At 38.6% G+C, this 24312-nt stretch overlaps 1 protein-coding gene across 4 annotated transcripts in view; it reads left to right on the plus strand.

Moving 5' to 3' along the window:
* Positions 1-24312, plus strand: part of LOC128598996 (probable E3 ubiquitin-protein ligase HECTD4) — a 166464-nt gene that overhangs the window by 104593 nt on the left and 37559 nt on the right. For all 4 annotated transcript variants that reach the window (XM_053610277.1, XM_053610274.1, XM_053610275.1 and 1 more), the window contains exons 40-57: positions 264-399; positions 595-777; positions 908-1072; positions 1960-2129; positions 4288-4403; positions 8011-8120; positions 8402-8563; positions 8767-8915; positions 9054-9133; positions 9690-9853; positions 11200-11437; positions 11624-11760; positions 11844-11970; positions 12818-12955; positions 16645-16781; positions 18616-18776; positions 18993-19174; positions 19732-19937. In XM_053610277.1, the coding sequence (XP_053466252.1) occupies positions 264-399; positions 595-777; positions 908-1072; positions 1960-2129; positions 4288-4403; positions 8011-8120; positions 8402-8563; positions 8767-8915; positions 9054-9133; positions 9690-9853; positions 11200-11437; positions 11624-11760; positions 11844-11970; positions 12818-12955; positions 16645-16781; positions 18616-18776; positions 18993-19174; positions 19732-19937 (2761 nt within the window). The remainder of the gene's footprint in view (positions 1-263; positions 400-594; positions 778-907; positions 1073-1959; positions 2130-4287; positions 4404-8010; positions 8121-8401; positions 8564-8766; positions 8916-9053; positions 9134-9689; positions 9854-11199; positions 11438-11623; positions 11761-11843; positions 11971-12817; positions 12956-16644; positions 16782-18615; positions 18777-18992; positions 19175-19731; positions 19938-24312) is intronic.

The following is a 24312-nucleotide window of genomic DNA, read 5'->3' on the forward strand; positions in this document are numbered from 1 at the left end:
ATGACCGCTGTGCACTATGCGTGCACTCATCAATATTGTACCATACTACAGGAATATTGATGTTTATAAAACTCTTTCCTCTAATATGGGTGCATAATCAAAAACTTGGTGATAAATCAGCAAACTTTACTTTGCTTCATTGCTTAAATAACATGCTTTTGGGATGAGCCTTAAGGGCACTTTACTCATACTTTAGACCATTCACACAGGATATGTTCCTCTACTGTGCAAAGCATTTAATCCCTTGTTTTCTTTCATCTCAGGTCTGACCCAGTCCGTCCATTTATCAGCGGTCATGTAGCAAACAGCATGGCTGCTGAAGTCATTGCTTTGCTGCACAGTCTTCTTACAGCACCAGAGTCAAACACTGCCCAGATATGGACAACTACAGCAGAAAAGGTTGGCACTCGGTTTTAATATACAATATAGTTTATTCAAATAGACACATTAAACGTGATTTCCGAACCGTTTTTTTATATTTTCCATTTGAAATATTTACTTTGTTTGTTTGTCTGTTCCCACAAAACCGTTTTCACAAAACATTTTTCTCCCTTTATCATGTCTGTTTTGCATACACTCTGTCCCATGGAACAGGTACTGTCCAGGGCCCTGATGTACATACCTCAGTTGGGTAAATATGCGGAGAGCATTTTAGAGAGTGCAACTAGCAGTGGCAGAAAGCTGGCCAAGCTGCAAGCGATCAGCCGACAAGCTGTGGCAGCCTTGTGTGCCCTGGGTGGCTTCAAAGAGACCATCAAGATTGGATCAGAGGTTCAGGTTAGACCTCAGAGTAGCTCATAATATAGCTCAGAATTTTTTGTAATAATAATAGTGTAGTAGTAGTAGTAGTAGTAGTAGTAATAATTTTCACCTTTTCTACAAAATAGCCCTTCTTTATCTCTTATAGGTAGCAGGTAAGGGATTGCAGGGCAGTGTTGGCGTGGTCATTGCCATTAATGAGCAGGAAGGCATTGCTACAGTGAAATTCCCCTCCTGTGATTATCGCCGTGACTGTAAGGCCTCTGACATCTTGACTGTACCCATCTCCCGCCTCTCAACACTTCGGTCAGAGGTAAGACTCCGAGACCAGCACAAGTAAATGATAGACTCATGGAGTTTTACACATGGTAAACTGAAAATTACTTAGGGTTGTCATGGTAACACAGATAGACAGACAGACCTGGGTTTTGTGAAATTGCAGTAAACAGAATTATTGACATCCTTTATGAAAAATTGGAGAACACTTGTAGAGAGACCTGGGACTACTCCTCAAGCTCTGTGTTTGTGCGTGTGGATTGTCCTCTTCAATTCAGACCACAAGGTTTCAGTCAGGTTCAAATCAGGAGATTTTGATGGCCATTACAAAACATGGGTTCTCTGTTCCATGCAAGCAGTTCTGTGTTTATTCGGATGTACAGTACGTTCTGCGTATTTATCTGTATCTTTTTTTTTTTTTTTATCTATGCCTAAGTTTTAACAGACGCAGTCAGGTTTCTGTTTAAAATATACTGATACAATGCAGAATTCATGATGCTAGCAATCTTTACAAGAGCCCTGGACTAGTAGTTGCAAATAGCCCCTAAACGTCAGTGACCCACCATATTATATAGTTGAATATCCTTGAGTAGCCTTTCATGGTAAGCAATCCTCATTCCCCCCCCAACAAATGCCAACAATATGAATGGCTAGGAGGTTAGATTTTGGTCACATTTGGCTTTTAGAAATTGTGATTTTTAGGGGTTTTTTGCATCAATTTCAGTTCTAGACTTTTGAAGTTTTATTATGGCTCAAACTGGACTTCAAGGAATTTGTAACTTCCAAACTGAAATCCCAAGCCTCTTTTAAACTAATCTTGAATCGTGCTTCATATAACCTTTATTCCCTAATGATGTTTTCATCATGTCTCGGGTCTTATCTACAAATAGCTATTGCACATGCTAACGCCTCTCTCTGTTCCAGGCTTTGCCACTCTATAAGCTGTCCATCACGGAGAAGGTAGTGCAAGCAGTGCAGTCCATGCTGCTACCACAGGAGGGCAGTCTTTCCATCCACACCTGCCTACCAGCTTCTGGAGATGGCTCCAGTTCTGTCATGGCTGCAGTGCGGTTGCTGGCTGAGATAAGGACTAGGTTAGAAAGCACCATTCAATTGAAACATTTAATTCAAAATGGTATTTAATTATATATCGCTTTTAACGTCGGATATTGTCACAACAGCATCCAAACATCCCAGTTTCCCTAAACTTGCTAAGCCCCCTGACCCCGCCCCAGATCTTCACCTTTACCCATGAGAAAAAAGACTTGAATAAACAAATAGGTTTTCAGCCTAGACCTAAAGATTGAGTCCATGTCTGAGTCCTGAACACTAATTGGAAGGCTGTTCCACTGGGAGCACCTCAGTTTATCAATTATACAGTGTATGGAGCAGTCTTTTCCTCCCCAGTAAAATGAACGAGGAGCTCATAGACGTATGAATCTGGAATGATCTTCACATATGTTTCGAATGCTTCAGTATTAGGCTAACTGAAGAGCCTTCCCTTCCCTATTAGCATATGCAGGCTCCTCCACAGAATGGTTTTAGTTCAGTAATGCGAAATAAATACGTCACTGTCAGGTTTTGGCTGAAGGAGAAACCTGTGATGGTAGAAATGCTAATTTTCCTGTCTTTTTTTCAGGCTAGCTGTTCTGGACGATTGAAATATTTTGGATCATCTTGATACTTTACATTTGTTATAGGCAGCAGATGTCATGGCAATAACCGGGCGCCTAGTGTTAAACAAAGCCATGTATTTTTGTCAACAAGCCAATATCTTTTAGGAAAAGATATCTTACAAGTTTTGTTATTTTGTAAGCTTGTAACTGAAGCTTTGTTTTTTTTTTTTGTTTTTTTACAAACCCCTCCCCAAAAAGCAGGATGCTGAACTGAACAGGGTAGACAAATACATATCTACATATCAAGCCCTTTTTCCCTCCAATAAGATGTTCTCTTCAATGCATGCTATTTCCATCACCAGCCAATGTCCATCCATCCATCCATCCATATATTTTCTGTACCGCTTATCCTACACATGGTCACGGGTGAGTTTGGAGCCTATCACAGGGGACTCTGGGCACAAGGCGGGAAACAGTGGTGTAAAAACCATAAAAGGGGACAGTCACACACATTCACACAAAACGAACACTTTTGGAAATGCTAATCGGCCTACAATGCATACTTTGGACAGCGGGACGAAGTACCCAGAGGAAACCCCCAAGGGAATGTTCTCCCCGAGGAAACCATGGGGAGAGCATGCAAACTTTGTGCACACAGGATGGAGGCTGGATTTAAACCCCCAACCACATGGACTACGTTTACATGGACAGCAGTAATCTAATTATTGACCTTATTCTGAATAAGACAATATTGTGATTAAGGTGTTTACATGAGTCACTTTTAGAATACTCCTTTCATGTTCCCGTTTTACGTGTTATAGAACATAGATCAATTAACGGCACACGTCATTACGTTCCCTCCAGAATTTCACGCATCAACATACAGTTGGTCTTCGTTATGGGTCCGTATATAGTTCTGGGTGTTTTTATTTTTAATTTTTACGAAAGCTTCAAGTGCAGTTAATTATTTGTTGTGCTGTACGTGCAAATAGACGACTGCTTGAAGCCGTGGGCTGCGTCCCAAACCGCGTACTTACCGCCTATATAGTAGCCGAGATACATGTATTTCTCCTTCTATATAGTAGGTAAGTACGTTGTTTCGGACGAAGCCGTGCTCTCTTGTTTGCCGTAAAACGGTTGAGCACTGCTGTGTGTGTACGTGTCCTGTCACAAAATGTGGTGAAAACTCCCACACGACGTTAATAGTGTGATTTAAGGTGTGTACATGTCTATAATACACGTCGACAATGCGACTAAAACCAGAATACTCCACACGTCTTAATTCGATTAGTGTTTACTTCGAGTATGACTTTAGTCAGATTAAGGTAATAAAAACTGCTGTTTACTTGGTAGTTTCTTAATTAGAGTATCGTCTTAATCGGGTTAATATTGGATTATTGTTGTCCATGTAAACGTACTGATAGATGCAAGTGCTAACCGCTAAGCCAACCCCCCAGCCATTTACATTAAATTGAGTTGAGCCTGGATTATTTTGTGTGCAAAAATTTGTTTTTCACCAAATCAGATGACTGACCTTTGTATCACAGATCAAGCACACAGTGCAATTCAGGGTTATTGGTGCAACCCTTATGTCAGTATTACTTAGATTAATGTGTGTGTGTGGCTTCCTTGACAGAGCATGTCTGGTTATGGCTCAGCTGCTAGAGGACAGTTCATTCTGTGAGGAGTTTATCCAGCAATGTCCTGCTGCTGTAGAAGTTCTCAACTTGGTTGCACAGGAGTGTAGCCCTGGTATGTGTCAGTTTATATTTCCTTTCTGTTCTGTAACATATTTTTTGTTGTTGTTGTTTAATTTTACACATACTGTAGATGTTGCATGAAGCATTCAGTATAGTTGAACAGGAAAGAAAGAAATATAATAAAATAAAGCCACAAGAGGGCACGAGTTACAGTGGTTTTACCCCGGGAAACGGCCTTAGTAGGTATGACATCCAGGTAATACAGTAAATGTCAAATTCCACTGTAGAATTTGCAATATCTCAGAATAGCGTGTAGGGCAATACAGTGTAACATACTGTAACAAAAAGATGTAAGGTAGGTCACACGATAATAACAGTAGCAATCTGTGTTATCATAACAACAATGACTAGTCATTTATGAGTTTTTCTTTGTTTTTTTAAATTAAACAGTATGCGAATTTTCTGTGGAATCGTATTTTGTGGATATGTATTTGCTCCTGTGGGATAGTAGAGTGTTTGCACAGTATAAGTGTGGTAGTTTTCACTTACCATTTTTCATGAAGCACTTCAGTTAAAAAGATGTATTTAAGCTATATCACACAATATCACAAGTGCTGTTGTACTGAATATCATCATGACTGTGATTCGGCTGTAGCCACAAGGTCGCAGGCCGAGTGCCACAGGTAATCACAGTCATGCAACAGCACAATTGTTAGTGTGGTATTGCTTTCATTCTGCAGTTCTGTAAACTAGAATTTAATATCAAGACATTGATCAGTGACATTTCAGACACAATATGGCCAAATATTTTTGTTTAGCACTTAATATTTGGTTGCATATTGCTTGCTTGCAATAATTACCTCTCAAGCTTGCAGCACGCTGACAACACCAAACTGTTGTAATCTTCTTTTGTGGTGCTTTTCCAGGCTTGTGACACAGCTTCTTTCATTTGTTGTTTGTTTTGTTGGGGTTTCTCCCTTCAGTTCCCTCTTCAGAAAGAAATGGATGCTCAATTTGGTTTACATTTACATCGTGGCATTTGGCAGACTCCCTTATCCAGAGCAACTTATGTTAATCTCATTAAATATGACTGAGCAGTTGAGGGTTAAGGGCAGAGGCAGCTTGGCAGTGCTGGGATTTAAACTCTCAACCTTCTGATCAGAAGTCTAACATCTTGACCACTGAGCAACCACTGCACTGGTTAAGGTCTGGTGATTGAATTGGCTAGTCTACAGCCTTCCACTTTTTTGCACCTGATGGAGTCCTTTGTTATGTTGGCAGTGTGTTTTGGGTCATTGTCTTGCAGCATGATGAAGTTCCTCCCAATTAGATTGCATACATTTCTTTGTGACAGATAGACCATTATGAGTTACATCATCAATAAAGATTAGTGGGCCTGTTCCTGAAGCAGCCATGCAAGCCCAAGCTGTGACACTACCTCCACCATGCTTGACCGATGAGCTTTTATGTTCCTTAATTTCTCTACACTCATGGTTCCAAAACTTTTCTGGCTCATCACTGTATTTCTTTGCAAATTCCAATCTGGCCCTCCAATTCTTACTGCTGTTGAGTGGTTTGTATTTTGTGGTATTGCCTCTATATTTCTGCTTTTGAAGTCTTCTACGAACAGTGGATCATGATACCTTCACCTAGAGGTGGGCTACTTGATCCCGGACTCGCACTTGAGTCCAGCTATGAACGGACTCGAACTTGTCACGCACTCGGCTAAATTTATACTCGAACTTGACTCGGACATTTTGACTTTTTTTTTCCCCGAATACAGTTGAGATTGTGTCATGTGTGACCTGACCTGAAAAGAAAGATTAAAAACATAAATAACAACATAAAATTAAGATAACACTAAATGAATGAATGTCTCCCTGCCTGACCAGGGGCTTTCTGTGCACACACGCTTGAAATGCTTCATCGTGCAAGTACCGAACTGAGTTTTCTTTAGTGGCTTATTATGCTTGGACCTACCTGAGAAAACCTGAAAACCCTACCTGAGTATCATTATCAGTACTAAAGCATGAAGCTTGTTGTTGTGACATGCTGCTAAATGTAACTCTACTCTCTCAGTTTATATAACTGTGGGGGAGAGATATCAAATCACTGAAATGTCAACTCGAACTGGAGACACGATATAGTGTGATACAATAACAAAACAGCTTCATTTGTATTTTCATGTACTTGTAATATAATAAAAGTTCTACATATGCCTTTATACAGCTTTTTTTTTCTTTGAAACCATTGTTTGATAGGAAAATAGTTGAGGTGCTGATGACATGAAATAAAAATATTAAATGTTAATGGCAAGGTGTAACAATGGTATTTTTTGTTACATTTATGTTGCCATTGGTTTGTGAAGGATAAAATGTTTAATTTAACAGTTCAGTGTTGAGTTTGCTAAATTTAATTTAATTACTTTCTGGACTCGGTTAGTTAATGATGATGAGTCTTTATTGGTCACATATACAGTAGAGCACAGTGAAATTGTTTTCTTCGCATACCCCATGATTCAGCGCCCCCTGGAGCAGAGAGGGTTAAGGGCCTTTCTCAACAGTGCCCAACAGTGGCAGCTTGGCAGTGCTGAGGCTTGAACCCCCGAGCTTCCGATCAGTAACCCAAAGCCTTAACCGCTAAGCCACCACTGCCCTGTTAAGGACTTGGTTTGGACTCAAACTCGACAAAGGTGGACTCTGACCCAGCGCTACCTTCACCCCTGCCCTGTGGCGGTTGTTGGTGATGCTACTGACTGCTGTTTTTGGTTTTATTTTTCTTCACGGCTCTCACAATGTTTCTGTAATCAACTGCTGATGTTTTCCTTGGCCAACCTGTTCGATGTCTGGTTGTTGGTACATTAGAGGTTTATTTCTTTTTCAGGACATTCGAAATTGTTGTATTGGCTATCGCCAATGCTTGTACAATGATAAATTTTCCCTCTTTTCTGAGCTTCAAAATGGCTTGCTTTTCTTCAGTAGACAGCTCTCTGGTCATCATGTTTGTTTATCCTTTTTAACAACAAATCCAGTCTCCACAGGTGAAAGAGTAGACATTCAGAGCTATTAATTGCTTAAACAATCAATCTAACAGGGCACACCTGAGAAGCAAGAAACTATTAGTCACATGGTCCAATATTTTTGATCACTTGAAAAATGGGTGGGTTCAAACTAAATGAACAATCCTCAAAATTCTGGAACAGTATCCTTTGGACTGATGAGACCAAGGTGGAGATATTTGATCATCATGCACAGAGTGATGCTTGGCAAAAACCAAACACAGGGTAGCACCACAAACACTTAATTCCAGCTGTCAATCATGGTGGTAGAGGGGTGGTGGTTTGGGCTTGTTTTGCAGCCACAGCACATGGGGAAACTTGCAGTCATTGAGATGATGAACGATGAACTCCACTTTATACCAGAATATTCTTGAGATAAATGTGAGGTCATCTGTCTAGCAGCTTAAGCTGTGCTGAAATTGGGTCATGCAACAGGTCAGTGATCCCAAGCACACAAGCAAATCAACATCTACATGGCTAAAGAAGAAAAAAATCGAGGTATTTGGACGGCCAAGTCATCACAAGCCTTCAAACAAAGTGTTACCACTGTAGTTGGCTTTTGAAATTTTTGCACTTTTTTTGTGTGTGTGTGTCTGTGTAGGTGAGCGACTGGGCATGGTGGAGGCTCAGTGTGAAAGACTAAGAATGTTATATCGTGACTGCGCTCGTCCCCCTCCTCCTCCTCCTCCTCTCCAGATTGACAGAAGACAGGTGGGAGGCTCCCTTTCATTCGGCTAGAAATACAGCATCATTAGTGTAAAAGAATTCATGTTTAGTACAATTAATAAAGTTAATCAATTAATTAAATCATTAATCAAGCTTCTTAATAAAACCTTTAGTAGAATTAATCTTTTAGTATTAGTAAAAACAATCAATCAACTTATCAGTCAGCTCTCTAAATATGGAGCATTGTCATTTTTGTCAATTTGTCAAATTTGTTAAACTTCAAATGTTATAAATGTGCTTGTCCTGTCGGTATCTTCTCCTTTCAGCCCAAGCAAATCACATGGTGTCCATCGCGCGTCTTCCCACCAGTACGTGCCTGTATGTTCTCATCTCACCAGACCTCTGTGACATTCCTAGCAGACCCCAGCGCTGGGGGTGGCTTACCTAGAGGGACTTTTATTTATGCTACTTCACCAGTTCCTATCCAGGTAGCAATTTTGAAGCAGACACTGATATAAACAAACAGCACAACATTATACAGTACTTCAAGCATAGCTTTTTTTGTCAAGTTATGGCATTGTTAATGTATTTTTATAATAGTAATGTTTTGTACATTTCTACAACAATAGCAAACATATTTTATAGTTTAAAATGACCTATAGTTTTTCCATTATTTTTGTCTGTTTTTCAGGCTCCATCATTTTACTGGGAATTGGAGATAGTGTCCTATGGAGATTCTGAGGATGACAGTGGCCCAATTGTGTCTTTTGGCTTTACCACAGAAGCAGAAAAGAGAGATGGTGCATGGACCAATCCTGTTGGCACTTGTCTCTTTCACAAGTATCTCACTCTTTATCTCATTTTCTTTGTTTCTGAGAATTGCTGATTGCTACCCATCTGTTCTGAGTTTCACACACAGGAGTAGATTCTTCACTATTTTTTAACACATGTTCTGTTTTCTCTCACCCTCACTCCCAGTAATGGGAGGGCTGTACACTACAATGGCTCCAGTTTGCTCCAGTGGAAGAGCGTAAGGCTAGATGTGGCTCTACTTCCTGGTGAGATGGAATCTTTACCAACTTTGATTTTTTATTTTTTTTTAATCAGTCTGTCTTGTCATCTTATTTTTTGCTGTTGGCAATAAACGATGCAATGGCATGCTGGACTCTATTAAATTACATCGATATGATTGATATAGATTTTTTTTTGTATTACTATGAAGAGTTTCAGGGATATCTTTTTCTTTCTAATTTGTTTTAATATTTATGTATTTTCTTTTAGTTGTTAACCCAATCTGTGGGGTTGCTACAGGTTCCTGAAAGTCTTAAAATTGTTATTTTAAAAAAAAAAAGGTCACAGCAAGTGAAAAGGTCACAGCAAGCATCTTGGCAAGGACTGTAAAGATTACCTGCTAATAACAGTCTTAATAGTATACAAAATGTAGTCGGGCATTTGTTTGATATATAAAGCAGAAGTTTACATTTCCTGCAAGATGGAGTAGATGTCAGCTTGATATATGGTATATTAATGACATGTCTGCCCCCTTAGCTAGTATATTACTATTCTGATTCATTTTGTTATTACATTTTTTCCCCCCTCACATTGCCTGCTCAGGAAACGTTGCTGGAATAGGCTGGGAGCGTATGGAGGGCACACCACCTCCCCCAGGCCAGGCTCCTAAGGGAAGGGTGTACTTCACCTACTGTGGTCAACGCCTTAGTCCTTACCTGGAGGACGTAGTGGGAGGAATGTGGCCCCTGGTCCACATCCAAAAGAAGGTTAATGAGCAGCACTTCAGCCAATAAATAGATCACTGAGTTTGTAGTTTAGAGCTCTCCTATTGCATTGATCACTGTGAGGTTTTAAAGCGTTTTTGATAGTTTAATGATGATTTAAGTGACTGAAATGATAAGAAAAAAATCTGCACTGAATTTTTAAAAAATTTTTTTGTACCTGCATCAGCAAATAATTTGCTGACTTTTTAACCCAAATCAATATAAGTATCAAAACAGTGCAAGGCTAAACGACGTCCACCAGGCATGGCATCAAAGCGATGAACTGTTTTGTCAAAATCTACTTGAATAGCCCATTCAGTGGTCAGTACTGCAACGTCCAAGAGTCTCTTCTGGCTCATACTGTAGGTTTTCAATCGACATTGATCTCCCTTCTCCTGGTGACATTGCATTGAAAAGTGACAGTTCTGCATTCGTTTCCCCTTCTGGAAATCCATAGCGACGACATATAACTGTCTGGTCCTCTTTGGTGTGTGTACTAGAGCTGAGTGTCGGTGTCATTTTCTTGAAACTGATCTCATGCATAGTTTTGTCCAGTGCACCAAAATGCAAATCCTTGTAAATAGTCCTGGGCTGAGGCTGCATTCAGTCCAGGCACCTTTGCTTTGACTGTTCTCCTCCATGGACGTTGAGTGCTGCTGTAGTTGTTCTCATCACAACTCAACATCAACTCAACTATGAACTTCCATAGCTGCTGAAAGTGGTGATCAGTTCTCATTGCTCAGTGAGCAGGGATTGTGCTAGATGCTAGGCTTTTCACAGTTGCGTAATGTAAAGTGGATGATTTTAGTGCTTTGAAGAGTCACACTGTATGAGAACTTGCTGCAAGAAAATGCATGGGAACAAAAAGTGAAAATCAGTGACTATGTCAGCAGGCTATTTTGCCTGTCCTAGCTTTTCCAAATTGCATCAGCGCTGACATCGGCGCTCTGGCAGAATTCTCATCTTCTGAATGACTGACACTTGTCTGCTCAATTACCTGTCTTCCATCACCAATATCTGTTTTAGTTTTCCAGCATATTGGGTCGCTTAGCCATTTTGTCCAATCATTTAGTTTTACCTAATTTTCAGACCAACGACGATTAACTAATGTGGAAAAGAAAAACATAACCTATTGCTTATTTTGTTCTGCTGCCCCTGTCAATGCGGAGATATACATATAAATACATCTTGTTAAACAGTATTTCAACATGATCTGAAATTCCATGACTACACTAAACTGATGACGATATTTATAACACCCCCCCGTAAAGTTATGCTTAGATTGGGGTGGTGTTATTTCATTACAAGAATCTCCTAAACACTGTGTTTGCGTGTCTGGACATTTCTAGAACACAAAGGTTCGTGCTAACTTTGGGTGCCGGGCATTTGCATATGCGGAGGGGCAGGCACACAGAAATGCAGCCGACCTCTGCATGGACCTTTCAGAGGAGATAAGCGCCAACTTTGAGGCCCTGCCTTTTGCTATGGCTTCGGACAGTGATAATGATGCTGGTGCCAGTGTTGCATCCGACTCGGGCTCACATGGACCTCCTTGTCGCATCGCTGCAGTGTCTACCACTCAACCACGTAAGGCCCATCTCTCAAAGTTAAGACTGTAGCAATGGCATTGTGCAGGTTGATATAGTTGTTCACAACGATCCACTCTGCTATCCCAAAATACACCTAACTAGCTGATCTTGTAAATAATTTTGTTAGTTTTTCTGCAGTAAATGGGTTACGTTACGTTTATTACTTTTCCTTTGTGGTTATTAGAATATAACAGTGATGCTTCCTGCTACTACAAACTTGAGCTGAGCTATGAGAATCTTGTAACCTCGGGCCCAGACCCCCATCCTCCACCTATTACTGACGATGAGAGTGATGACGAGGATGATGAAGATGTGCCAAGAGTAAGATATTTTATTACGTAGTCACTCATTCGTATCCGAATTTCCACAGCCCTGTCGCTACATCCACCTCACTTTTTTTCCAGGAGGATCATTATGCCCTGCTTGTTAAAGCATGGGAGACTAAAGTGTTCCCTACTATACGTCGCCGCTTCAGGAATGAGGCCGAGAGGAAATCAGGACTGGACCAGATAAAGGGAGCACTCCAACTTGGTGAGCAGCATACATCCCTGAACAGTTTTACTTTTACTTTTGTAATAATACTTTAAATTTCATTTCATTTATATGGCACTTTTACCATTGGACATTATCTCAAAAGCAGCTTTACAGATATCTCGATATAAATATAGTTTCATCCCTAATGAGCAGGCCAGAGGCAAAGGTGGCAAGGAAAAAACTCTGAGACAACATGAGGAAGAAAACTTGAAACTATATCCAAAATATTTCGCTACTCCAAAGTTTTTTACCCAGACTTATTTTGAAGAACTTGCTTACACACTTGCCTATCACTATCTATCTGAAATAGATTTTCTTCTATAGCTTCCTTCCTGTTTGAACTTTGTTTTAAGGGTATTTTAGGCATACCAGTTAGTAACAAGATGGAGTGGACTTGGTGGTGGAGGTGGAGGCATCCCCACCAACACCGTTCTACTTGCTCTAAAACTTTTTATTTCCATTTTTAAATCTTTTTTTTTTTTAAACAGCGTTTCAGTTTGATCTCAGACTCTTGGACCTGACTGTATATCTTTGATTGAACTTACCCCAAAGGTTCAGCAGGCCAATTCTAAATGTCGTCAATGTATTTTAGAGCAATGTGGTTTTCAGTCATTAATGTAATTAACATTGGCATTCAGATGGCAAATATTTGGGATGCAAACAAAACATTTGGTGGGTAAATAATAGACCCTAACAGCACTGTTGATCAGAGAGATGGGATTAATCTCTCATAGCCTATAAGCTGTTTTTATAAGAGTTTTTCCATCGATTTATGTCTCATTGTGTCTCCCAATTTGTTTTTTTAATTTATTTATTTATTTATTTATTTTTTGTTTTATTAAAGGAATGGTGGACATTGCACGACAGACAGTGGAGTTCCTCTATGAAGAGAATGGTGGCATTCCTCGTGATCTCTACCTCCCCACTATTGAGGACATTAAGGACGAGGCCAGTAAATTTACCATTGACAAAGTCCGCAAAGGTACACACACCCATGCACATTTCTCAAATAGACTGTTCTATGGTAAACAGAACAAAATGCATTAAAACAATAAGTATTTAGTATCCAAACTTTGAGCAGTGTAATGAGAAAATGTATTATGTTCTATGACATTTAGCACACATTGTAAACTCTCTAATCATGTTCATCTTTTGTTATAGACTATATATATATATATATATATATATATACACATACATACATACAGTGCCCTCCACTAATATTGGCACCCTTGGTAAATATGAGCAAAGAAGTATCCCACTTTCCACTGTTTCACAAGGGTATAAATATGAGGTAACATATAGACCAAATTACCTTAGTCATTCATAATAATGGGTAAGACCAAGGAATATAGGTGTGATGTGTGGCAAAAGGTTGTTGAGCTTCACAAAATGGGGCGTGTCTATAAGAAAATAGCGCAAGCATTGAAAATGCCCATTTCCACCATCAGGGCAATAATTAAGAAGTTCCAGTCAACTGGAAATGTTATGAATCAACCTGGAATTGGACGTGTGTCTATATCGTCTCAACACACTGTGAAGAGGACGGTTTGAGCTGCCAAAAATCTCCAAGGATCACAGCTGGAGAATTGCAGAAGTTAGTTGCGTCTTGGGGTCAGAAAGTCTCCAAAACTACAATCTGAAGTCACCTACATCACCACAAGTTGTCTGGAAGGGTTTCAAGAAAAAAGCCTCTACTCTCATCCAAAAACAAACTCAAGCATCTTCAGTTTGCCAGACACTACTGGAACTTCAAATGGGATCGGGTTCTATGGTCAGATGAAACCAAAATAGAGCTTTTTGGTAATAAACACCAGAGGTGCTGCCGGCACTGGGGAGCTGCAGTTCATTGAGGGAACCATGAATGCCAACATGTACTGTGACGTACTGAAGCAGAGCATGATCCTTGCCCTTCGGAGACTGGGCCGCAGTGCAGTATTCCAGCATGATAACAACCCCAAAGACACCTCCAAGACGACCACTGCCTTGCTAAAGAAGCTGAGGGTGAAGGTGATGGACTGGCCAAGCACGTCTCCAGACCTAAACCCTATTGAGCATCTGTGGGGCATCCTCAAACGGAAGGTGGAGGAGCACAAGGTCTCTAACATCCACCAGCTCCATGATGTCTTCATGGAGGAGTGGAAGAGGACTCCAGTGGCAACCTGTGAAGCTCTGGTGAACTCCATGTCCATGGGGGTTAAGGCAGTGCTGGAGAATAATGGTGGCCACAAAAAATATTGACACTTTGGGCCCAATTTGGACATTTTCACTTAGGGGTGTACTCACTTTTGTTGCCAGCGGTTTAGACATTAATGGCTGTGTGTTGAGTTATTTTGAGGGGACAGTAAATTTACACTGTTACACAAGCTGTACACTCACTACTTTACATTGTAGCAAAGTGTCATTTCTTCAGTGTTGTCACATGAAAAGATATAATCAAATATTTACAAAAATGTGAGGGGTGTGAGATACTGTGTGTGTGTGTGTGTGTGTGTGTATGTATATATATATATATATATATATATATATATATATATATATATATATATATATATATATATATATAAATAATATCTCACACGTACAAACACACACACTATGCACTCACCCCTTAAACACCATTTAAATGCCAAAATATCCACTACCTGTTTCTTAATAATCACTTTGTTCTCTGCATACGAAATTTTTAATTGCTATGTATAATCATTTGTGGGAAATAAGAAAAAGCTTCAGCTGTCTCTCTCCCTATTATGTCCTGAAATTTTTCCTGACCATTTTTGCACATTTATGTTGTCAGTTTTTAAAAGATAAAATCATGCTCCTTTTTGTCACAACCATTATCTATTTCTTGTATAATCACAGGGTTTATACAAGGTGCTTGAAATACTTGAATTTGGCTTTTTGTAATTTAAGTACTGGAAAACCTTAAAAATAGCCATTTTCTATCTAGTAGTGCTTAAAAAGTGCTTGAATTATAAAAAGTAAATAAGTACGAAATTGCTCCCGTCCACTTCTCAGACTCCTTTAGACTTTATTTTTTGCTCCAAAAAAGCACCTAGCGACAAATCAAGTGACTTTTTGGTCAAACCTTAGCTACTTTTCATAGAAGAGAGTCACGAGTACTGCTCAGCATCAAGCACATTCTCTCTGAGTGATCATTTTGCATGTAAATATAGCTGAAATCACAAGGCTTGGAAGTGACTGATGGTTAACATGTAGTCTCTTAATCGGTCGCGTTTCAGTCACTATTTCATGCTTGTTCCATTGTCTGACAATAGAAACAGGAAAAAAAGTAAATGAGAAGTTTATTGGCAATTCAAACACAGTGTGTGAGCACAGAGATTAGGAGAAAAGCAAACGTATGTAAAGGGCTGACTCTAGGCAGAATGCAATTATGGAATGAATATGCTAATTAGCATGTGACATCATCTAGTGACGTTTAACGACTTTCCATTGAAAGTTCTTCGCAACAGTGCTCCTGTCAGTCACCTGATGTCCCAAAAGTCTCCATACATAGGGGAAATGAACACTTTTTTTTAGCAAAATGTAACTTTTATTTACAAAACATCCTCTACATGATTGCCATTTCTTTGTAAACACACATGGAGTCGTCGCTCCCAGTTTGGCAACAGCGTGTGAGGTGCTCGCCATGTTTCCTGTTCAAATCCACCGCAACCTTATAATGGCTTCCCGATCCAGCCATGAGAATGATTTCAATACATTCTTCTTTTGCCAAAGGCATTCTAAAAATAAAATAGAAAAAGAACATTTTGTTAAAAATTTTTTATTTCCCCTTTGTATGGAGACTTTTGGGACACCCTGTAGATTGACGTTATGGTAAAGATGAAGCAGTGTCTGGGAAATGCAAAATTAGTCCAGCATGGCTGCAACAGGTATATAAAAATGTGTTGTGTATTAGTAGTATTATTATTGATAGTAGTAGTAGTATTGGTGGTGGTATTCTTTTTTGGAATTTAAAAAGAATAAAGAATTTGTTTGAATATGAATAAGAAGGACATCTCTTGTATAGTCTTTGAAAGAAATTGTGCTTGAAAAGTCCTTGAAAGTCCTGGAATTCCATTATGAAGCATCTGTACGAACCCTGTAATCGGCTCGAGTTTGATTGAGTAATGCCAGCAATTTTGTAACTCTCATCCAGTATCACCAAACAGTGGGTCGTCACGTAAGCACGGTGTTGAACACAACCAGAAAGTAACAAAGTCTCAAGGGATTTCCCAAATGCTTGCTTTTACACCCTTGTGTGCTTGATCTCGCAAGATATGTCGCACCTCAATGACATTATCAAAGTGCAGAATTTGAGTGAATGCAGAGCGGGTGATTGGCGACAGGGCGCTTGAACTTGAAAAGGTAATAACAGTCATAAATTCACAAATCTGGCTTGTATAAATATACTCATTTACTGTAGAGCTATGCCCTGTTGAAATCAAATGGACCCACTGAGCAGTGTGCTGTCAGTAGTAGCCTGTGCTACCTCAGTTTTAGGTCTTTTGGGCACTTTTGCTATAAAAATGGAATTTAGAGATTTTTTTGGTCTCTTTGTTTTTTTTGGTTTTTTTTGCTGTATATGGCGATTTTGAAAGAAATTAATTATTAAAACCACAATTGTGCTCTTATAAGGTATTTATTCCTTGTTCTTGTGACTCCCTCCAGGTCTAACAGTGGTTATACGATGTCCTGACTGCAACAACACTGGCAGCAGCATGGGAGGAACAGCCTTACCAAAGTTTGCCATTCGAGGCATGCTCAAAACCTTTGGCCTTCATGGAGCAGTGCTTGATGTTGATACTGTAAGTTCCTTACTAATAATACAGAGGGAAGCCTGCTTCATATGAAAAATATTGGCAACACTGAATAAAATTTACCTTGGATATGCTGCCATTTTAACACTGATGTTAAGAGTGCCATTGCTTGATATGATTCCTTGTACCTGGATTAACATGATGTCTTTCAGAAAATATTTATTATCTTTTTAAACATGCACTACTCATAGTTCAGATTTCACACTCATATTACCCATTCACACATCTACCCTCATGCCACTACATGTCACACCTCAAAACAATTTATTTTCATTGGTTGCTTGGCCATGTTGGTGGGCTAGGACTCCAAAATTATATGTGTACAAATTTTGTACTCGCCACACCCTATAATTACCCCCCACCCAAGCACTAAATATACAGTTAATTCACAAATTGAAAGCATTATGTAAAAATATAACAATGCATAGTGTATAATCCGGTAATTTTCTTTACTGGCTAAATTTGACTTGTCACTGAGGTGGTTCCCTGAAGGGGTATATCTACTGCATCTTTAGTAAGGAAACCTGTATTTGATTTCAACGTATCAACTGGAAAAATGGTGAAACTTTAAAAAATAATTTAAGTTACACAAATGAACTTTCAGGACTCTTTTTGAACATTTTAATTAGACTGTAAAACAATAAACCATGAGCGGGCATGCATTACAGTGATTTTGTCACATGATGGTTTAGACATGACGTAGCTTATTACTTTTTTTAACGGCTTATTGCTTTTATAAAACCATGACAGTACCCATATGATAAAATCTAGTGTTCAATAAATAATTTGATTTATGTTAATAATTTTCGCCCTTTTTTTGCACCACAGAATGTAGTCTGTTAACAGTAAACCTTCTTGGCAAAATAACTGGCAGAGATCAGTATAAGCTGTGGATCAACAATGGCTATACCATTGTTGTGCTATAGCAACAAGGAAGAATATGTATCTAGCACCATTTTTTCTGAGCATGTAACATTTATTTGCCTAATATTAAATATGTAGAAACTTGGGCTGCAACAACTAATCGATAATAAAAATAATCGACAGCGAATTTCATTATGGATTAGTCGGGTCTGTGACATCACTGTGGAAATCCACAGTCAGTGACGTCACTTCACAATGGATAACAGCATTTCTATGAATAAAGCCCATGTGGAAAAACAGCAGAGATCACACTGAGCTGCTGTGGGGAAAGTGCACGATCCAGGTAATCCACAAAGAGTGTTTTATATTAAGCGCTTTATATTAACGTGGCTCGTCGTGTCAGACGCTGTGACAGATGCGCGTTCTGTTTAATGTGTTCCAGACATGTTTTCTTCAGCACAGAAATGACATTTTTACCTTTATATCCTTATCTGTAAATGTTAGAAATTCCCACCAGTATTTCCATTTTACATAAAGTCTCGTCCTGTCAGCAAGCGAGTCCACACATGCACGTCAATCAAACAGCATGCGATAGAAAGGAAGCGCAATGACTCTGACTAAAATATTCATTTTGATCAAATATGTTGTTTGCCGCTATATTTAGCGATATTTAGAAACAAAAATAATGGGGTTATAACATGTAATTGTACAGAAATGTAAGAAGTGTCGTACATTTAGAGAATAAAGTAACATGTTACTATGTTCAAATGAGGGTGTGTGTGTAAAATAAATAACTAAATAATCGTTAGTTGCAGCCAAGGTAGACACCTTACCAGGGATTCTGTGATCCCTTTCCACATGGCATCTTTTCATACCTTAAGAATTACATCATAAATTGCATATCTGGTTACAAAAGGTTCTGGGCTAAGAGTACACTATTGTGTATTTGTCTGTCTAGGTAAATGATTTGGTCCAGGTGGAGACATATCTACGCAGCGAGGGTGTGTTGGTCAGGTACTGGTATCCCATTGAGATGCTGGAGCGCCCACCAGCAGGTTCGCGCAGAACTGCAGCCAATGGCCTTGTGTCTCTGGATAGCAGCAACATTCAAATTCACAGGTTGAAGACAAACACCTTTATTTTTAAACAGTCATGCACTTATACATGTGATTATGTGTTCCCACTACTCTGAGCTTAATCATTAAACCTTTTGAAAATGACTTTATTTACCCATCCACAATTCCGTGCGACAGTTCTTTTTATATTCCACCCTCTCACACTGACTCTAATTCTGCACTCTCTGTGTGTGTGTGTGTGTGTGTGTGTGTGTTCCAGGGAACTGCTGCGTTGTGAGAGTGCTTTGGCGCGTCTGTACTGTCGTATGGCATTGCTCAACATCTTTGCACCGAAGAGTCCTCACACCTTTACACGCCTCTTCCACATCCCAGCTGTGCGTGACATTACACTTGAACACCTGGGGCTCTTGTCTAATCAGTTACTGGCTCCACCTCTGCCAGGTAAACCTATATAGTGATTTGTAAGAAAGAAATTGTATGTGAAATGTCTGGCTATCAGCTAATATCTGATTAAGATAAGGTAACACTCAAAAGGTTTGTTTAGGTTTTGTAAAGCAGCATACGCATAATAGATTTATGTAAGTGTATGCATGGGTTTTCTGCTGTAACTCTGATTTTCTTCAACTTCCAGAAAATATGCTGGTAGGTTGATACATGCATTAAATGAGTATGTCATGCAGTGCACTGGCAACCAGTCCAAAGATGTATTCCTGCCCTATGCCCAGTGTTCCCAGGAAAGGCTAGGGATTCACTGCCACAGTTTTTTTTGTTTGGTTGTTTTTTTTTTTTTTTAAATAAATAAACTTACTTTATAAACTCCTGCATCTCTGGTTCTTAGAACTAGAAACATAGTCTCATGATTCGTAACAATTTGTATTAATTAGGTTGCATCAAATGAAATTCTACAAAATCGCTCTTGCATATGAAAAACATGCATATGCACATTAATTTATTTATTTATCTAGCAGTAAAAACATTTGGATATTGTGCTCCTGCAGATGGCTCCATTAGCTCAAGCTCCATCTTGCTGGCCCAGTCTATGCTGCACAACCTGAAAGGTCAAAGCTGCTCCCCAACTGAACTCTTCTACCAGGGTAATGCACAGATCATTCGGGAGTGGCTGACGGTGGCTATCAGCAGAGCCTTGCACCAGGGAGAGGACAGCTTACTGGAGCTGACCAAGCAGATCTGTTGTTTCCTTCAGGTACTCAGAGTTGACTGGTTTTGCCCTATTCACATTCTTTCATCGAACTTTCTTAAAAGCATTTTTGGGATATTTTTTGTCATTTGTTGTGGTGCAACCCACAAAATACATGAGCGTGGCACTAAGGCCTACATGAAGTGCAAAAGCTACAGCTTGGTAAGAAAAACAGAATGATTTAAAAAATATACTCGGCAATATACATGAATTAAGTGGTGCAAAGTAAAGAAATTGAGCAAAAGTGTAAAATTCTATAATTAGTCATAAACAGGAGGCAGAAACAACACAGAATTAATGCAAAAATGTGGTGCAGTAATAAAATAAAAACAGTATATTCCCTGTAGTAAAGAAATATTTTTGCCACATCACTAATCATGTGACCACAGAGAAGTGTTTAATCTTTTTATCCATCTGGACCACATGTTGAGTTGATGTCCTTTTGAAAAGGTTTTTTTTTCTTCAAAATTTAAAGTGGATGTGAAAGGATTTAAAATAGTTTCTAACACCTCATTCCTGTTACAAAATGCATTGTTTGACAAAAATTAATAGAAATGAATGTGTTTGTCATGACTCGCATCTATCAGAATTAAAAACACATCTTTACAAGTGTTAACGTAGCGGAGTTCTAAGCCAGAACAGGAAAAAACAAACCATTTATACCACTTTTTCAGTATGTTTGTTTGGTAGTGACAGTTCATTGTCACTTGTCTCTGTAAACCAGTATGGATTGTATCATCATATTAAAATGTCATACATTTTTGTGCCATCGCCACTTAGTGTTATGATTTCTTGTTTAAGGTCAGTTTGCCCATCCATCCAAGATTCTCATTAGCATGATATATTTCAAGAATGAGTTTTTGAGTGTTTGTAGATTACTACGGAGTTATCACTGACTATGTTTACATGGACAACAATGACTATGTTTATATGGACGGCGATAATCTAATTATTGACCTTATTCTGAATAAGACATAATATTCTGATTAAGGTGTTTACATGCGTCGCTTTTAGAATATTCCTTTCATGTTCCCGTTTTACATCTTATAGAACATAGATGGATTAACGTCATTACGTCCCCACGCCACGCCGTCCGACGTTCCCTCCAGGATTGCACATATCAGCACGCAGTTCGTCTTCGTTATGACACCCTATACAGTTTTGGGTGTTTTTATTTTTAAGTTTACGAAAGCTTCAAGTGCAGTAAATTATGAGTCATGCTGTACATGCTAATAGACGACTGCTTGAAGCTGTGGGCTGCATGTGAAACCACGTACTTACCTACTGTATAGCAGCTGAGATGCATGTATTTCTCCTACTCTATAGCAGGTAAGTATGCAGTTTGGGATGCAGCCGTGGTCTCTTGTTTACCGTCAAGCGTTTGAGCACTGCCATGTGTGATCGTGTCCTGTCACAAAATGCGGTGAAAACTCCCACACGACATTAATAGTGTGATTAAGGTGTGTACATGTCTGTAACGCACGTTGATAATGCGACTAAAACAGGAATACTCCACACGTCTTAATTCCATTTGTGTTTACTTCGAGTATGATTTTAATCGGATTAAGGTCATCAGTAATCACTGTTTACATGCTAGTTTCTTAATCAGAGTATCATCTTAATCGGGTTAATATCAGGTTATTGTAATCCATGTAAATGTACTGACTGTAACCAGCAGATTGACTGATTTAGATTTGGGAATTGATCCAAACAAGAGCAAGGTCAAAGCAGTCATTTCATATTAATAACATTTAACTAAAGAAATATTATATCTGATAAAGTAGAGAACATACAGGTCCAAATAAGACTAGTCATTCATAACCAAGAATCCCGATGTATAAAAGGAGAATGCACTCAGGTGGTATGTAAATGTTCTATTTGTCACATCTTCTTTTAATGCTGTGCAATGCTTTATTAGATCCAGAACTAAATGCCCAATCGCGTGTCTTGCAATGTCTCGTGAGTTACTTTGTGTGATGTGCTTGATCTCCACAATCACCTGGGTACAGTTTTTTTCTGTTTTTGTGTCAAACCATTTTCTTTTAACCTCACTTAATTCACATCTAATTACGTTTCTGACATTTGGATCCTTTCAGGTGCTGTTATGCTGGTAAACAATATATTTTTTTTTATTGGCATAGATGTGAGTCAAAATAATGTTCACTTTTACCTCTAAGAATTTTATTTGTTTTAGAATTTCAGCTTTGTGAACTGACGAGCTGCAACTATGATTATTTTGATAATCGATTAATCTGTTCATTAGTTTCTTGATTAAATGATGAAATGGTTGGATTAGAAAACCAGTTTTTATTTCCCGTATTTTTTTCGAAAAACCATGTTATTTCACATTCTGCCCGAAGTTGTCCTTCAAACATTGAGCGAATTGAAGACTGTGAAAAAGATAATAAATGTGTCGATGTGGACTGTGCAAATGATTTTCTAAAATAACATTATATATTGAAAACAACAAAAAATGATTGTCCACAAGCTTTAAAGCAGAAGTTAAATCACGATTTTAAAAAGAAAAACTAAAGCATACGCGAAGTGTTAACTGGTAAGAGGTTGAATGTTCTGCAGTAACACACACATTCCCTCATTTGACCACATTAACTTTATTCTGTAAATGTACGACACTTCTTACATTTCTATACAATGACATGTTATAACCCCATTACAGTCACCGCTCTCATAAACAACACAATTACTTTTGTTTCTAAATATCGCTAAATATAGCATCGAACAACATATTTGATCAAAATGAATATTTTTTTAGTCAGAGTCATTGCGCTTCCTTTCTATCGCATGCTGTTTGATTGACGTGCATGTGTGGACTCGCTTGCTGACAGGACGAGACTTTATGTAAAATGGAAATACTGGCATGAATTTCTAACATTTACAGATAAGGGTATAAAGGTAAAAATTCATTTCTGCTCTGAAGAAAACATGTCTGGAACACATTAAACAGAACATGCATCCGACATGACGAGCCACGTTAATGTAAAGCGCTTAATATAAAACATTCTCATGTTTTGGACAATCTGGTTGTGCTTGGACTGCAGATCTGTGAACCTCTCTCAGAACCGTTTTAAAACAAGCAGCAGAGCACATTAAACATTGTTGTCGAGCCTGACAAAAACGGACTGTGTGGTCGGTTACATTTAAGAAAAAATATTACGTATGGTTTACATAAAAATATTATGTTTCTTATGAAAACTTATGATAAACCTAATTTAAATACGTTTCTATTCACATAGTACAGGTACAATAACTATAGTATTTAAATTAACGTGGCCATATCTTGTGTGCTAGAGTACCGCAGTGATAATGTCTTTGGTGTACTGTGCCAACACCCAGGGTTTGAGCCTCAGCTCGTTTGAGAGTGCTAATTTAATGAGCTGTTTTTTTAATTTAATGCTTCCCCCCTCCCCCCCCCCGTAGAAAGTTGATTCGTTGTGTGCATGTGCAAATATGAATGTCCTTCCGCAAAGTAGTGTTAAATGAATTCCATTTTCTACTTTCTTACCGATGGAAACTTTTGTCCTTTTCTTAGATTTAACGTTTTATTATTAAAAAGTGAACACAGAAGTCCACACACTGGAAAAAAAAGCTCACTGAATTTACTTAATTCAAACGCATACATCAGTTCAAATGATAGAATTGAGTTACATTAACATAATTTATTTTCGTACATCAAACATGATTTGATCAAATATTTTCAATTCCCTGAAAAAATTAAACTCCACCTGAGGATCGAACCCCCGTTGCTGGCGTTCTGCAGAAGCCACTTTAGCCATGTTAATTTAAATACTATAGTTATAGTACCTGTATTGTGTGAATCGATCAAAATTCAACCAAATATTTAGACATTTTATGGATGAATGGGGGAAAATTCCACTTTCTAAACTTGACCTAAATGGTGTCTTCACTCAGAGCTCAAACACTTCATAAGTGTTATTAAAAGAAAAGGTGGTGTTACACAGTGGTAAACAGTCGACTGTCATTTTTTGGTGTGTGTTGCAGTCATCAGATTTAAAATGAGTGTATATTTTCAAAAATAAATTAAATTCACCAAGTTAAACATCTAATAATGTGTTTTCAATATAGTACAGGGTGAATTGAATTTTCAAATGACTCTTTATGTTGTTGTATTTATTTTTTTGCATTTTCCCACACTGTCCCAACTTTTTCGGAATTGGGGTTGTAATGGAGATTAGTTATTTGTTGTTCACATTTGAATCTTCTTTCTTAAATGCTTACTCAGTGATTGTCTGCTTGTAACAACAGCAGCCTAAGGGCATACAAATAATCATCTCCAGCCACTTTGCTTCTACTGTACTTAAGCACTGTGGTCACATGATCTGCATATAGTGAGCATTATGTA

The sequence above is a fragment of the Ictalurus furcatus genome, chromosome 22 (assembly GCF_023375685.1).
Source record: "Ictalurus furcatus strain D&B chromosome 22, Billie_1.0, whole genome shotgun sequence".
NCBI classification, from domain to species: Eukaryota; Metazoa; Chordata; class Actinopteri; order Siluriformes; family Ictaluridae; genus Ictalurus; species Ictalurus furcatus.